This window comes from Sinohyriopsis cumingii, chromosome 1, assembly GCF_028554795.1.
Source record: "Sinohyriopsis cumingii isolate HCF-2022 chromosome 1, ASM2855479v2, whole genome shotgun sequence".
NCBI lineage: Eukaryota > Metazoa > Mollusca > Bivalvia > Unionida > Unionidae > Sinohyriopsis > Sinohyriopsis cumingii.
In genome coordinates, this window is record NC_142961.1 from 163,440,571 (window position 1) to 163,458,855 (window position 18,285).

The 18,285-nt window shown below is 33.7% G+C and overlaps 1 protein-coding gene across 1 annotated transcript in view; it reads left to right on the forward strand.

Annotated features, from left to right (window-relative positions):
* Positions 1-18,285, forward strand: part of LOC149808287 (tubulin polyglutamylase TTLL5-like) — a 134,732-nt gene that overhangs the window by 83,184 nt on the left and 33,263 nt on the right. Inside the window, exons 24-26 of the mRNA XM_089975654.1 lie at positions 1,147-1,244; positions 3,290-3,660; positions 6,452-6,667. Coding sequence (XP_089831780.1) covers positions 1,147-1,244; positions 3,290-3,660; positions 6,452-6,667 — 685 coding nt within the window. The remainder of the gene's footprint in view (positions 1-1,146; positions 1,245-3,289; positions 3,661-6,451; positions 6,668-18,285) is intronic.

An 18,285-nucleotide genomic window follows, 5' to 3' on the forward strand; every position in this document is an offset into this window, starting at 1 on the left:
GACTTGGGCACTGTACTCCATGATCACATGGAAAAGACATTATTTGACATAATACAGTGTTGGTGCTTGGCAATAATGGTACCTGCTGAAACAAGTATAATTCCCATAGTTAAGTATATTATGACATAGAAAATGCATTCAGTCCGAAAATAGTTTCCTGTAGTCAATTGGACCTCAAAAAGGTACTGTGTGAGGTATTAAAAGTTGTTTGCAGTTGGCTCAATATTATGCATGGGCAAAAACAGTATTAAGTCATTTAAGGAAGCCTGCTTTTATAAAGTCCACTTTTACCGTATAGTTTGAAATGTGTGTGATTTATATTTTTAGTGTAGCTTTAACAATTTTGGTCATATTGCTGTGATGTCTTTAGTGGGGATGACTTGGCCGGGGTTAAAAACCCATGACCTCCTGCATCAGAGGCAGATGCTCTAACCACTTAGGCCACTGGAACAGTTTGCGTAGTTCGAAATGAGGTGTCACTATATTATGATATCATGAATACATTTTCTGTTTTTCACATCATTGTGTTGTAGCAGCTTGAACTCGGAGGAAGATTGGATGTAAAATGATTTGATTGTGATTTTTGTCTCCTATTAAATAATGTTAATTAGCATTTCTTATAAAACTGTAATAATCATTATAACAATTCTGTGAAAGAGAATGATAAGTAGATGAAAAAAGAAATTCACAATGAAAAGTAGACCTGTCCTTTTTGGAAATCTTTAGTGATTTATGACCTTATCATAAATTTGGCCACACAGATTATTTTGTTTTTGAAACTGATGCAATGTTAATAACAGTCATACTAAAATCATTCACTCACCAACATACTCTTTTCTTTGAGCATTCAGTATGAGATATGAATGTATGATCTTCTAACAGTGCAAATTTAATGAATTTTTCATGTTATTTTAGCTGTTATTTTATTTCAAATTAGTGACGAGCTACTTTTCTATGTAATGACTGCTACTTAGAAATAGTTATTCAACAAAGAGCAGCCCAAGAAAATGCATTCAAACCTCTAAAATATTATCACAATTCTGGATTGTCTGTACTCTTAGATGTATAAAATAAAATAGTTTTTAAATTAAAAATAATACCTGATTTATTGTTTGACAATTGGCTAATTATATAGTGCATTTTTAGGAGACAGATCAGCTGAAGTCCAAAAAACATTTGGAGAAGCAGGAGGATGACAGGCATATGGATGAAGAGAAGTTTGAGAGATTTGTACACATCGCAAGGTAACATCTGAAATAATTTGTAGCAGTATGTGTGTTTTTCAGACAAGTCTAACTTTCTACAGAAAAGAAAGAGGTTTTTTTAGTTTTTTTATATATAAATTTAACTTAGTAGACCTTGTCCTTTTTGTTCATTAAAATGGTTGTACATAGGTATAATCTTTTCCTACAATAATGTGATTGAAGTGTCTGTGTTAGATTCTGTGTTAAAGTTTTGTGTCTGAGTATTTGCTAGTCATATACAACAGCTTGGTTTGCAGGTGATACTGCATTTTATGGAATCCCTAAGCTTTAATACAGAGATAGCATTGTATCCTCTGTCTGTCTGTCTGACCATACATTTATTATTATGTCTGTCAGTAAATATGTCTCCTAATAAACTGCTGGTTCACAGTTTACTAAACTTGGCAGATTGATGACCATATGAGATCCATCTGTGAGTTGGGTCCGATATGTCCCTGGAAGGTCAGATACACAATAAGTTCAGTTACATTGATAATTTTTCATTATGTTTTTACCAAAATTTATACACGAAATCTTGGTAGCAAGACACATGTGTAACATTTGGGGCAATGGCCCCTTGGTAATCGTCCAGAGCAGGGTGGGTGATATGTAATAGGAAGGGTGGGGATTTACCATGGTCAACTACAGAAGTAATTGTGTTTGCTTAGATTGAGATTAATCAAGTATATTTTTTTGCAATATGCCAAGGAATTAGTGTTCACTTTTGAAATGTCTCTGCTCTGGTAGTTGATTGTTCAAAGAATAGTTGTCAGATTTCTATTTTGACTCAAGTTCACAAAGAATGTTTTGCCAATCTAAGGCTGTCACACCAATAGTAAAATAAGGACAGCCATGTATGTTGATGCGGAAGAAGAAAGCAAGCTTTGATCCCCCCGGTGTCTGAAATGAAGTAATTGCCACCCAATTACCTGACATGGTATGAACTCAACCTATACGACAAGAAAATAGGAACATATTATGATTTGTTTAGCTAGCTCTTGAAATATGTATTTGTCTTTGCGATTACTGCACTCCATCAATGATTTGATGAATAGTTTCACAACATGTATATTACTGATTGTTGTGACTGGCAAGGCTGAGAATCTTGTGACAAATAAACAGTCAATAATGGCAAGTCCAACTCACAGTATTTAGTTTCTTGATGCATCAACTCACATCATCAATAAATTGATAGACAGTGATGGCAAGTCCCATTCCTAATGTATGGTGCCTTGATGCATTCCACTCACATCATCTATAATAATAGACAAGAATGGCAAGTCCTATTCCTAATGTACAGTGCCTTGATGCATTCCACTCACATCATCTATAAATAATAGACAAGAATGGCAAGTCCTGTTCCTAATGTACAGTGCCTTGATGCATTCCACTCAAATCGTCTACAAAATAATAGACAAGGATGGCAAGTTCCACTCCTAAAAAGTACAGTGCCTTGATGCATTCCACTCAAATCATCTACAAATAATAGACAAGAATGGCAAGTCCCACTCCTAAAAAGTACAGTCCCTTGATGCATCAACTCACATTATGTGCATGTCACATAAGGTTATCTCCCTTTACCATTCATACAACAATACAAAATATTTTACATTTATATTGGTGAGGGTTCTCCATAAATATTCTCTTGTCATTGCTGCCATAACTCATTTATCTTGAATCAGATAATCTGCATTACTTTCTAGCCAATAAAATGCAGGTACAATGAAAGAAAGTCTGTTGTTAAATAATAATTCAAGTTCAGTTTTTAACATATTTTAATAATATTTAATAGAGTTTTTGTGACTTAGATGCACATTAAGTCAACCCTATTCATCTTATTGTTGACTAAATGTTACACCATGGAAGATGCATTCCTTACCTACTGTAACAGTCCAGTATTTTTTTTATATCAAATCTTTGAGTAGGAAGATGAGTAATTAGAATAATAATTATTTTTAATGTAAATGTTAAAATCAATAGAAATTATAAAGTGATAATTCACTGTATAATTACCGGATCAGATGTATTAATTTGGATATTTTTAGTGAGGGAGAACTGGAGGAAGTTTTGACAACCTATACTAAGATAAACAAGTCTGCTAGCATCTTCTTGGGTGGAAACCCCAAATCATCATCCAGTGGAGAAAACCAGGCATCCAATCAGGCATCAAGTTCAACCAATTCAGCTGCAGCCACCAATTCAGCAGCAACATCCAATTCAAGAGCAGCATACAATTCAGCAACAGCAGCCAACTCAACAGCAGCAGCCCAAAGTACCACCACAACTACTACTGCAAAACAGAACAATCCCATCTCTGCCACCAAAACTGAGCAACCACACAGAAGACAAGAGAATGCATCAGAGGCTTCAGATGCCCCACCAAAAACCATCACAGGATGGGAAGATGTGCCAAAAGGTAGAACCTATTCTCTTAGAGTTTAAATTGTTAGAAATGTTACAGAAAAACAGCATTTAGATCCAGGTTATGAACAAATAATTTATTTTGTTATGAACATGTGGTGTTATGAACTTGAATATTGTGCTAAACAAAGAGATAGAAGCTTAGATCTTGCATGACATTGATAGTAAGTATGGTGTGTGCTTTTTTATGGTATGCCACTATATTATATGTTGGTATTGGGTGATTGCTGCTTTTGCTTTCAAAATTATAGAAAAGATTGAAAATTAGGAGTGGAATAGGTTTGCAGTATTTGGTAATGGAGGCCTTGAGATTTACATTTTTCATCCACCTAACATGCATGAGGTTTAAAAGTCACACTTGTGCTGCTTTTGTTGTCAACAAAACAAAATGATAAAACATTTTCAATCTCGTTTATGTTGGGAACATCAATGCAGGCATTAGAGATTCAGATAAGCCACATAGAATTTAAGAAAACTATATACTCAGAAGTTTCATAAGAAAATTATTATTAGATTATTTTCATATAATAAAATATGTAGTCAAAAGCATAATATTTTGTAGTGTAATTATTTTGATAAGAAATAGCAGGAAATATCACTTTTATCTATCAGAATAATTGTAAATTAACAATTGTATTAGCACTAGTTGACTGCTTAGAATATATCTGTATTTTGCATTAGTTGAATGCTTAGAATATATCCATAGCAAATACACCTCTGCCTTAACTCGTGCACAATGGGGTCCACAAACACAGACTGCACTATAAGCAATGGCACAAGTTACTGAAGGACCTCCAAAAAATTGAAAAATCTGCTTACTTATACATTGAGAAAACTGGGTGGGTGGGTAGGGAACTGGGCTGTTTAATGACTGAATCTTCATTTAACAATCACATCAATAATAATTGTTAATAATGTGCTTTTTCTAATGAAGTTGTTCATTATTCTGTGTAAATAACATTTTCAAAATGTCCAACATGTGAAAGATCATTCCATCTGGTTTCAACAGCCATCACATGTGAGCAAAACCATCTGTGTGTTATGTCACTGCTTTTTCTTTTGTTGATTAGTATGGTTACCAGAGTGGTATTTAAAAGCATACTACCAAGTTGGGAGTCCACATAGTCAGGAACTAGACTATCTGTTGATAAACCACCAAAGAAGATTCCTTTTTTTCAAAACTTAGCGACATTTATATCGTGAGATAATCTCCTACGTCAAAACTCAATTTTTGTATTGTTCACTTAGTACATTATTGATGTCGCAATTTCATTAAAGTAATAGTGAAACTTCTGATCATCTTGAGAATATCTCTGAGTGCCATTTCAGGAATTCTCTGAAACTCGCTTGCCCACAATATTCCATATATGAAGTATTCGTTTCATTTGGTTGCCTTGTTATCTTTAATGACAATTATGAATGAGTTGGTTAATTTAAGGTAGTTTATATTGCATACACAATAACATTTATAATAGTGTTCAATTGATCAACTGAAGTGAGTTCACCAGACATATGACTGGGGCCAGTAGATTTTAAGTGTGTAGGCTTTGCATGCCTTTTAACTTTTTTGATTCCATCTCCTTTGTTTGATTCAAAAGACATAATTACTGTGATAATACAAAGTAGGCCTGCTTTTAATTCAGTATAACAATAAAACAAATACTTCTGCAAGTTAATTATCAAAACACGGTCGGCACTTAATTAGGTTCTCAGAGAAACGCTTGCGGACATAGCTGTTGCGGTAGATTGACACATTTTACATTTAAATACACATTGCATTATGATGATTACATTCAAAGAGGAACTAAATGATAAAATTAAAACACAAATTTCACTTAATAGAAATTATTTAATTGGCATTCAAATATTAATGTACTGCCTACACTAGGCATAAGTAACATTTTCACTGATTGAAATTTCATTGAATATCTTTAATTACGGTTTACTAAGAATGTCATTTGGAAAGAAAATGTAACCAATTATGACTTCCTATTAAAAGTTGATAATTTCAAAATGATTAAATTTCCACGTCATATCTACTGTTTTCGAACATAAAACAAGCAATATATCAGTGTTTCAGTTACCACTTTTGATCACAATTTTTTTTTTCAAGTTTAAAAAATTGGGATCAGTTTTTGGGAGGTATTTTCTGATTTTAAAAAAAATGGGATCTACACCTGAGCCTGTGTTATAAGCAGGTTTGTGAGTTATCAGGGCATGAGTTATCGAGGGAGTGGTGTACAAGGTTTCAGAATGATATAGGGCCCGGGTTGACCAAGTGGCCTAAATCACGTGCCTTAATCAATGACTGCCAGCTCACCTCTTTCTGCATGGGTTTGAGTCTCTGGCTTGGTCTACGTGGGTATGTGAGAAAGCTTGCCAGTAGCTTCCTGTGAACTGATGGTTCTTCCCTGGGTTCATCCTCCACCAGTTATACTGGCCGCTGTGTATAGTCTATCATGTGCTGAAGAAAGTCAACAATATTAATAATAATTAGAGTGCAGTATTTTTTGAAACTTTCCCTTAAAAATAATTTTGTCCCTCTTAATCAGGAATAAATAAATATTTCTTAATCTGACCAGTTAATCCTGTATAATCCTGTATCTGTCACATTTAAGAGAAGAAAAAAAATGAAGAGCCAATTTTTATGATATTTGTGTGGTTATTGCACAAACAATTGCACAGTGAATGGTATGGTTTAAGGTGATAGTTCATAGTTACTTAGCACTTAGGTTTTTTGTAGCTGATGCTTGCACTTTACTAATCTCCGTTTCCACACATAACAGTGATTTACAGTGTACCAAAGGCCAGCAGTGATGGGCGACCTAGTGGGAGCCTTGCCGGAACAATGCAACCTCACTTTGTTCCCACATCGATGCGCACAGGGACAAGCCAGTACAATTCCTCAGCCTCCTCTTTTGCCTCAGCTGTTCAGATTTATACACAGAAACTAACTACCCTAGCAAGGCCACGCTCTGCCTCAGCTGGGGGTTCTAAGACAGGTACAGTTTTTTCCAAAGGTTACAAAGGATAAGATAAGGAAGATGTTAGTGTCATTAAAATTTTTTGAAGTTTTGAGCAATCAGAATATTCTGTTTTTGCCATGAATTCATTTTCGTTCTGTATGAAAGTTAGGTGAAAAATAATGCTGCTGCTGATAGTTGTAATAATAATAATGATAATAATAATAATAATAGTTATTATTGTTATTATTATTATTATTTAATAATGTTAATAACCCGGTATGTTGATTATAGATAATATCCTTTATATTTATTTGAATACAGGTTTTAGGTAAATAAAATTGTTTTCAGGTATTAATAAATTTAATAATAATTGTACATGCAGTTAAGTTCATACAAAGAAGTTTGTTAAATAGGAAATCTAAGTACAATAAAAAGTGTCCCTAAACAAGCTATAGCCAAGCTTAAGTTTTGGCCATTTTTAATGTGGTAACTACAGTAAAGAGCATTTATTAGTATTAGAATGGCTGTATCTGGATGTGACCAGTCTGCAGAGCATTTATTAGTATTAGAATGGCTGTATCTGGATGTGACCAGTCAGCATAGCATTTATTAGTATTAGAATGGCTGTATCTGGATGTGACCAGTCTGCAGAGCATTTATTAGTATTAGAATGGCTGAATCTGGATGTGACCAGTCTGCAGAGCATTTATTAGTATTAGAATGGCTGTATCTGGATGTGACCAGTCTGCAGAGCATTTATTAGTATTAGAATGGCTGAATCTGGATGTTACCAGTCTGCAGAGCATTTATTAGTATTAGAATGGCTGTATCTGGATGTGACCAGTCTACAGAGCATTTATTAGTATTAGAATGGCTGTATCTGTATGTGACCAGTCAGCAGAGCATTTATTAGTATTAGAATGGCTGTATCTGGCTGTGACCAGTCTGCAGAGCATTTATTAGTATTAGAATGACTGTATCTGGATGTGACCAGTCTGCAGAGCAAGCAAGGTTACAGAGGAGTTACTTTAGGAAAGTTCATGTACAACAGAAACACATTTTCAGATACTGGAAGCCTGTACACAGTTAGTTTAGATTTTTCATAGCATAAATAAATAGTTCATTCTTAAAATGGAAACATTTTTCCAATAGCACTGTTGGACATTGTTTAAGTGTTTATTTTGAGAGAAAAATGCCTTTTGAAATTAGAAGGATTTTTTAAACAAGTTTGAAAAAACTCTAGCCGGTTAGAGAGAGTTAGAGTTAGAGTTCTATGATGAAATATTTTTACTCTCATTTACAGGGTTTGCTTGCTCTCAAAATTTTCATAGACATGGTAACTGTTAAAATTGATATTTATGATTAATATTTTGTACACATCTTAGTCATTTACATTTGTTTTGAGCCATACCCAAAGTCCTGTCTCTTACATTCTCATATCTCCTCTCTGTCCAAAATTTAGTTTTTTGGCACATAATTTTGGCTACATTGAAAACGCTTGATAATGTACATGAAAAGTTACATTTACTAAAGTATATTTGCCCAGTTTATAGAAATGTTGTCACAGAGGAAAATAAAATGTTCGCCTGGAATATGGGGTGGGGGATATTACACATCTGTGCTACAAGGGCACAAGAAGTAAATATGTAATTCCAGTACCTATCTTCACATGATGGTAACAGAGGTTCAGGTTTTAAATAGGACTTCGAATATATCAAATGGTAACATGACGATGACAGGCTCAGATCTTAAATAGGGCTTCGAATATATCCGATGGTAACATGACGATGACTGGCTCAGATCTTAAATAGGGCTTCGAATATATCAGATGGTAACTTGACGATGACAGGCTCAGATCTTAAATAGAGCTCTGAATATATGAAATGGCAAAATAGATTTATTATCACCTTGATTACATGTGATATACCATATCAGGTAGATTTGAACATCTAAATGTCAAGCTGAACAATTCATAGCAAAGATAATTAAGAATACAGCTAAATATTTTGCTTCAGTAATAATAATAATAATAACAATAACCACAACTTTATTTCAGACCACAGTCGATGGATATATCCAGTACATAAAAAGCAATGGGTTAAGAAAAAACATAATACAATTTGTTCTAATGATCAGTGAAAGATGATTCATTACTGCATGTATAAAAATATAGTTTTCAAGATTCTGTTTTCACTAGCATTGGCTTTTGAAAATAATACACTCGTTTTCTCTGTAGCACAGAAGGTTAGCAATATTGTTATGGACAGCCATGTCCAAAGCACAGTGGTGCTTCTGATACACCATTTAACAACAGAACCTGTCATTGTAACACACGTGTTCACAGATGAACACAATACAAATTCGTACAGTATAAATTAAATAACAAAATGTTTACATCAGCTGAGCATGATATGAATGGCCATAAGAACATGTTCACCCTTATGCAGAGAACAATATCATCTTGCATATCGCCATCATCTGATACATAATACCTAATAACATGACCTAAATGCGCATTTTGTCTTACCAATAAATGTGTTTCACTACAAAATCAAACCTCAGTTTTAGACATAATTTTCCATTCTTTTTTGTAAGCCTTCAGACTAACATATATAAATTAGCGTTTTCATTGTAATGCTTGCTTGAGAGGTGCTCTTTATAGATTTATAAAATCACTTGACAACTGCTATAAAAAGCCATTGTCCATGCAGCCTTTCCTTTGACACTAATCAGAGGCAGTAGGTATTCTAAACAGAGATTTCAACTGCACAGTTGGGATTTTGAGTTTTGTTTTAAAATAAATGTTAAACTTGCTGTGTATTATATCATCAATTCAGTTTATTATATTATTAATACTTTTATTAAAGCAGCCAACCTTTGAATGCTATTAAGATGAATGTATACCATGCCTTTGCTCAGTTACAGAAATTAAAAATTGCTGATGACAAGGATGCTATACTTTTACTGGAAATATAGAACCTTTGCATGCATTATTCTTTATATCCAAAAGATTAAAGGCACATATGATAATGCATGTGGTTTTAGCAGTAATACTTGTAGATGGGAACTATATTATATTACCCCCAGTCAGGATTTGACTGTGGGGAAGAAAATGTGGACTGCTGTGCTGGAAAGTTTTTGTAAAATCCAGCACTCCCCTAAGGGTTGCCTAAAACATAAACCAGGCTTGAATTCTGAATGAAATCTGTTTGATGCAAATTGTTCTTGGAAAGCTGATGTTGATCATAATTGATGATAAGTGGATTTGTTTAAGCTACAAGCCATTAACTCCCTTTACAAAGCCATTAACTCCCTTTTCCTGGGCAAGATACAGTCAGTACAATGTGCTAAAAGTGCTGATAAAAAATTTCCAATATAATATAGTCATTGACTCAGCTGATCAACATGGCAGCCTTGCAGTGTATAGACAGACAAAATGGGACAAATATAAACCTGGCCAAAGTGTCAATGAAATGGAACTCCAGTACTAACCCATAGGTCCGGGAAGTATTAAACAAAAGCATATCCTGCTGGCAAGAACTTTATGACATTGAACATTGTTAGAGCTACAATTTTGCCCATAGTTAAAATTGATTATCTTGTAAATATACAAATGTTGTTACCTTTCTGGAAAAAGAAAAAAAAGAAATAGCTAATGGGGTACCAGACATAATTTCCATGGAGATGATTATGCATATAATTTCTTTTGCTTTGGCCCCAGTGGGCATTACTGTTTTTTTGTTTTCTTGGTTTCAACAGCCACAACATTCTTGGCTTGGTCCTAACAGGCATTACATGTACAAGGGGTTCAACTGATTTTACTAATAAAATAACCCCAAACAACATGGCCACTTGAATGCAACTATTTGCCAGAATTTTTTTTTTTTTAAATTGATGGGTAGGTCCATGCTTGGCTAAATATGTACATGTCTTGAGGCATGGCAATGGCCAATATCTGCTAATTTGGGTTTACAAAGATGCACAAGACTGAATTTGACAAAATTTGAAATCAAAATAAAATACCAAAATATATCACAATCTCTGATGAACAAAAGATTCCAATAAATTAAAGTAGATGAATGCTGTGGAAAGGAACTGAAGTAACTTCTTAACATAATAAGGAAAGAATATTTCCCAGTCTGTTCATAGTACCATTGGTAACTGGGCATAAATCAAAATTCTTTGAATGATTTTTGTCTCATGGGCATTTATAAAAAAGATGGTTTTTCATTTGGTCTGAAAATACTTAAAGAAAATTTTTGTCATATCCATTGATGAAGAGTGTTTCAATATAGAGTATTTTCAAAAATATATATGAAAATGTACAGGTTGAAGTGGAACGTGATACTGTAATACTTTATAAATCTTGTGTGGTTTCTAGTGTACAGAGGATCATTGCCAAAATTTGAAACTGCCATATTTACAGTTCATTGAACAGAGTCTTTGTCACTCAGATACCTTGATGACATCAACATGCAGATATACCCCAATTTATGCCCAAAAATAAAAAGGTTTTGCTTTGAAAGGGAGTATCTGGATTTTGTGCTTCAGTACAAGAGGGTACACTTTCTTCTGTCTCAGGGAATTAACTCCTTGGAGTTTTCATTGATTCAGTCAATTCAGAGCCATTCTTTATGGATGAAACAGTGTGAAAAAAAGATATATACCAATCATATCTTCATTAAGACATTTGTTGGTTTACTAGACAATCCTTTCAAAAAGCTTCAGATGGAGGGAATACAGTTTTTAGTTTTAAATAGTACAGGAATTTTTATAAATGTTCAAGTTGATAAATTGATTTAAGTTGATAAATTTGCTTTACAGAATCCAGAACACAAAGCACTTATTTTTGGATGCTTATTCTCAAAGTTGAAATGAGTTTGGGTCATACAAAATTCCTCTTTCCACTCAGTATGGAAAATTATCAATTAGGTTGTCAGTGACCAAGCTGTTAAAGCTCTTATGTCAATCCCATAATGACAATCTCAGTCTGAGTGTCATTTCATTATAGCTGGTAATGATGATTCCTGCCAGGTCCCCTTGACACAAGGACCTGTTTATACTCTCGGATTTCAGAAAGACTCAAGGAAGATTTGCAGCTAATAGAAGTGGCTGTATTGGTACACATTTCCAGAGTATAGGACTTTCTACAAATTGGGACACATTTCCAAAGTAAATATCTTTCTACAAAAGATATCAGTCTTGACCACAAAAGGAAAGGGGAAAAGGCACAAAAATGCAGTATTATCTTGTATGGGGTGACTGGATCATTTTGGTGTCCTTTTGAGGAAAGGGGATAGCCCTTGTAATGTGTCTGATAAACAGTTGTGGTGTATTTAGTTATTTATAATATTTGGTAAACAATAAAATGCAGAAAAGTACATTAGATGAAATCTTTACAGTGATCAGGTTAGAACTGGCTGTTCAGAATAGCTCTTAATTTCAGGGTTCATGAAAAGTATTGTTATAATGAATCTTCATGAAGCAAAGCATGATTTTGCTTAGGATTTGCGACAATAGCTTAAGTTTTAATTTTGTTTCTTCTATAGAATGTAGAGTTTAATGTGATGTCATTGAAAACAGTTGCTATTTTAGTAATCCATGACAGTAAGGGCACAAACTTTGATATGAATATTCATAATATGCATATTAAGTGTTGGCATTCAGTTTATTTTCCAACTTTACTTAAAGTTGTATGCAAGGAAGAGCTATTGTTTGAAAATCCCTCATTTTTCAGAGGAATCTTGGTCTTATGCAAACACAGCCTTAGGAAATGGAATCAGTTGATTGTATCTTTCTGCACTTCTAAGTGGATACAAGTACCATCTTGATTGTAGTTGAAAACAGTGATAAAAATGTTAAGAAATGATGTGTGATATTTGAAGTCCATTCATATCATTTTGCATGGACATCTGCTACATACACAAGATGCTCTGTACTTTGGGGAATTCTTAAAATGGCAGACTGGACATTATCCAAGAGACTTATTTTTTACTACTACTACTACTGCTTATTATTTATAAGAATAAATAAATAAATTATTTACAGTAAAAAAATTTAAACAAGAAATTTTACACAAGTGGTTTCACATGAAGTGACAATAGTTGATTTTAGTGGTTTTTGTTGTCCTTTAAACATGCTAGTTTATACATTTGCTGCCAGAGGCTTAAAAAAAATAATGGGCTCTCTTCCAAGCATACTTTAGAGGTGATGGAGGGGGGGGGGCATTATTGCAGTAAGCCAAAAGCTGAATATGTGTAAATCCTATAAATGACCATGTTTTCCACCAAATCGTTTATCTTATTTGTCAACAAGATACGGGTTTTAAAATACGGCACCAAGTGTGGACGATGGCTCTTTCATAGCAGGTGTCATGTAATTTTATTGATCTTTAAGGAGTGCCTCTCAAGCAGTTGTTGTTAGGATGAAAATGACAATTGATACATGCTCAGCCTCTGGCTTACTCCAGTAATGCCCAGCAGCCATCACACCTAAAGTATGCTTTGTTGGGGGTCCATTTTATGACTTAAAACTCAAAATCACTATCAAAAACAAAATGTTCTCATATTATCTAAAACATGTCAGAATCCTACAATATGGATTAAGAAAAGATATATGATTGTCAAAAATGACATGATTTTCATAAATAACTGCCAGTATTATATCCAACATTTGATTTATTTAGGTCATGGTTTTGATCATCAACATAATCATTCAGTGCTGAAAACTTTGAAATGTTATTAATATGTCTGTGCAAGACATTTTTGTATAAAGTGAACCAGTTTTCCATATTGATTTTAAAATACAGACAGTATTATAGCATTTTTTTAAAAGAATCTTGATCTTTGCCAAAACAAATTGCAAAGTAAGAATTCATTTTTATGAGGGAAAACAAATGTGCTCTCATCCTGATGTTATCAAAGTTAAGTCTTTAACTGTTGGCAATAACATCACAAAAGTTTTCACTGCTTCACATGAAGTCATTTACAGTATTTCTACTACAGTCTGCACATCATTTTAGTTAAATATATCCATCATACCTAGCTTTTAGAAAGAATGCCTAACCTCAAAGCACCTTTAGAAATGGGAAACTTAGACCAGATTTCTTGTGCATAATTGACATATATAATGGAGGGGAACAAGTAAGTTTTAGAAATTGTTCCAACCCTTTTGCCATGCATAGTTGCAGCAATACAGTCTGTAAAAATGAAACAGAGATTTTTTTCATCCTCCATAAAAATGTAGTCAGTCTTATTTTTTTCAGGTGCTTATATTTTTAATATAACTACTGTTACATAGGTTATTCTTTATGCAAATGCAGAATTCATTTCATTCAAAGCTTCTGTATCAAACTTTCCCAACTACTGGTAATATATATATTTTTTTCCAATTAGCTTAATATAATATAAATATTCCCATCAGACATAATCCAAATGTACTGTATATGCACATATATAAGATAGATCCAACTGCAAACAATGCAGACCCAGACAAAGGCTTTCCTTGGCAGATGTTAGGTGACACCAGAATATTTCTCAAATATACAACTTTAAATTGACAAATTTGAACTATCACCGTTAGAAATTTGTATTGAGTATAACAATTATGGAAAATGCTGGCACCAACATATACTCAGCTGTGAATGAAATAAACAGCAACTTGCTGTTACATAATTTGCCAACTGATCAGGACCTATGCAGCTCTTTTTATAAACGATTTAGAGTGAAAAGCATAGACCTTCATCTTCTAGTACTTTGTGTAAAGGTAGTCACCTTGTTTGCAGCTGGATGTAGGATATACATGAGAAAATACAGTATATAAATTTTGTACCATTTAATTCCATTATTGAATAATAACTGCATTAACAGTTGCTTTTAAGATAATCTAGTAAAGCACTCAAGAAATAGTCCTTGGTATAAAATGGGTCTTATTGGCAGGTTGAGTTCAATTATGTAAAAGATGCTTCCATAAGCAAGTTGGTATCTTAATAAAATTTCTTATCTTATCAATTATTAGCTTAGCATTCTAGTAATTCATTTAGGCACACAACATAAATTATATATTTATTCGATATCTGTTTTGCATATTATGCAGGCATTAATATTTTATCTCAGTTGACATTATTGATTCTAAGGGATGACATTGCTCTCCCTCATTATAACATGATTCAGGATATGACATAATACAGCTATGGACCATAATTAAACCATTGTATTGTAATTGATTTGTTAACTGTATGACATTATTGGTTGAAGAAAACAACATGAATCATAGTATTATATGTTTATTTTTATTTCCCTTTCAAAACATTTGTGAGAAATTTTGATATGCAATCCTCACTGAACTGTGGTTTAGTATCAAACATGGTTTTCACTATAACGTAGCCCATACATAGTATGGTCAGTGGTAATGAACCTCAACTACCATATTATCACAAGGGAGAGAGTTTTATCTCTTTCTCTGTTTTATGCTGAAGGACCATACAGAGCTCATACATTTAAGAGACTGGCCTCTAGTAGAGAAGTCAGCAGGGGATTTAGTACCAGTTGAAATAATCCTAGAGGCTTCATCATCTTGCTGACATCACAGCATATAAAGAGTACTAAATATATTGATATGATATGTAACATTAAATCCATTTGAGAACAATGTAGCATTTTCATGTTAGAAATAACTTTCTAATCCCAGTCCAACTGCACATAGTGTTACCTCATATCTGCCATCATATAATGTATATGTGGGTCCATGCTGTCAGTTTTTCTCAAGATTTCAAGCTAACAGCACATAACCTTCTCCTGTTCATCATCATCATCATCATCATCATCATCATCATCATCATCATCAAACCCATAACCCAAGAGGTTGTTAGGGCACCACAGTTGACTTTACAACCAATTCTCTTCATCTTTCCCTGTTCTCTACTGCCCTTTGGGAATCCCCGAATCCCATGCCTGTCCACTCCTTAATGTTGTCTTTCCACCTCTTTTTCTGTCTTCCTCTTCTTCTGCACCCTCGCACTATGCCTTGCAAGATTGTTTTTGCCAGTCCAGATGATCTTGAGGCGTGAATGTACCACTTCAGTTTACTCTTTTTTGCAGTGGTCAAGAGGTCTTCATAGGATCTGATGGTTCATTGGATCCAGTCCTTCTGTTATAAAACTTTATTCAGCTACAAATATTACTAAAAATATTCTAACCAATAAAAAGGTGCCATTTGTAAATTTCAGTATGATGGCAGACCTGGATTGATACTGGTCACATTTACCATATACACTGACATAAACATTTTCAACTGCAGAATACACAGACTCAGATCTGCCATTGCATAAGTGCACCAGCAGATCTAGGTTCTGCAGTTTGTTATGAATAATCAGTAGAACAAACAGCTTAGACCTTGTTCTGCCAGTTCATAATGCACTGGCAGATCAGGGACTATATTGTTTACAGTTGGAATTTGCTTATGTGCAAGTATATTGTGCTGTAGAAAAGGGTTTTGGTTTCTGTTGAAGAAGGTTCCATCTTTGCATGTTAACCTTGGACTATAAGTTGTTACCTGTTTGGGAATATGAAAATGAATATTAAACATCTATGAGTTGTATAAGTGGAATATTTTTGTGATTTGATCAAAATAACTCTTGCATTTTTTGTTTGTTTCATCCAAGCATTAATTTATATTCTGTATTATACATTTATTATGTAGCATTCTTACATAATGCACTCAGTTCCTGCTTGTTTGAGGTATGAGGGGATTGCTATAAGCTTTTTTCAGACACAGTCTAGTTGAACTTTATCCAGGATTCTTTTATCTGACAATGACGATCTTTTGATAGAAATATTGGGAACCATTATGTTCTGTCCTATTTAGTCTCATTAATACAGTATTTTTAATTTCTGATTCTCTTGCTGTAATATTTGCACAAAATACTCTACAGGTAATCTTATGCAAAATGGATTTTTTTATCTGGCAGTCATTCAAGGAAATTTTCATGTCATTGAACCATATTGTTGCCTAGCTAGTAAGGCAAGCTTTGCCTACTCACAAATTATTTAAACTTTATCAGCAAAGGTCAAGCAGACTTTTTTTTTCTTGCACTTCTCAAGCTTAAAGCTTGCACTAACAGCCATGTAAGAAATGTCCATGTACTGACAATGGATATGCTCGATAATTTGTTGATTATTGCAAGCCATTATGACTGAATTAAAATCAGCTGATGTTATGCAGGCTATTGATAAATTCAATGTTCCCCTGTATATGCCAGCTGAAAATATACCTATATTGGTAACAGCATGTGTTTAAGTCAATTGCCAGACTTTTTAGGAAAAAAGGAAAATAGTTTACATGCATTTAATAATCATTACACTGTCGAGAATCATCTGAAATCATCATAAATATTTTGAGCCACTAACATCTGTCTGGTGGAAATTACATGAAAAGTCGAGGAAAAACTCTGCCTGCACAAGAAGAATCCCAAATTAACCCAGCATGAGTTATTTGCATATGCAGAGATGATCAACAGTATACAGAGAAAACATTCAACTTTATGATTGGATGATCTGCGATCACTAACAGCTCGAAAGAAAAGTAAGAATGACTAAACATGGCTGATAATGATACTCTGCTGACCAAAACATGAAGATTCAGAATAAAAACCTTTAAATGGTTCATTGATGTGAGATCCGACAACATTTAGTGGCTGACAAAGCTTGTCTAAACATATGAACGGTACTTCCTTTCTCTCTCCTCTCAGATATATATTTTTCTTCTCTTTTTCACAGATTGAACACATACACAATAAACTCTTCTTTTTCTCTTTCCTGTTCCCAATATCTCTCTTTATGAAAACATTACACTGGTTTTTCTTAAGTTTATTTTTACATTCTGTTCCTTGTTTCTTCATCTGCTTTATTATTATAACCTACACACACCTAGAGGAATGTAGGAAGCCATCTAGTGGTGATCCTGTCTTGCTTGCATTTGCTTTTAGCTGACAAATCTACTGAGAACCATTTATTTTGGATAAAGGAAACTGGACTGTACTGGAATGATGCATAAGTTTAAATGCAGTGATGTCCCTTTTGCATTAATGTTTTGCTGCTGTCCAGCCATAAGTCTGCTGTCTGTATAACTGTCTTGACTATGTTTTTATGTGATAGCGGAAAAATATTACAGACAGAACCATGAAATCTGTATGCACTTCGTGAGTAAATTACCTAATTGGAATTTCAGGTCTTTGCAGCAATTTTTCACTTCTTTACACTTTTCTTTTAAACTTGTGCACATTGAATTTTGGACAGCACCTTTATTTGCATGAAGACCTGATTAGATTTTCAGGCCATTACTGTAGTTTTTCAGTCTGTTTATTTTTTAATACTTTTGTACTTTTAGACTTTTTTTGGACAAAAACTTGATAATGCAATTTTGCAAAAACCACTAGAGTTAGACAAACAAAATTTGGTATGCATCTTTGAATTTATATGCAGATGACCTGATTAGATTTTGGTGGCATTATAACAGTTGTTTCAAATTTTATGTATATTTAAGGTTTTTAGATTTTTATTTGGTCTAGTGGTGGACATGTTTTGCAGACACAGATCTAGTTGTTATTGTAATGTTTCTATGGGGTTGTATTATACAAACAGCAGACTTCAGTGCAA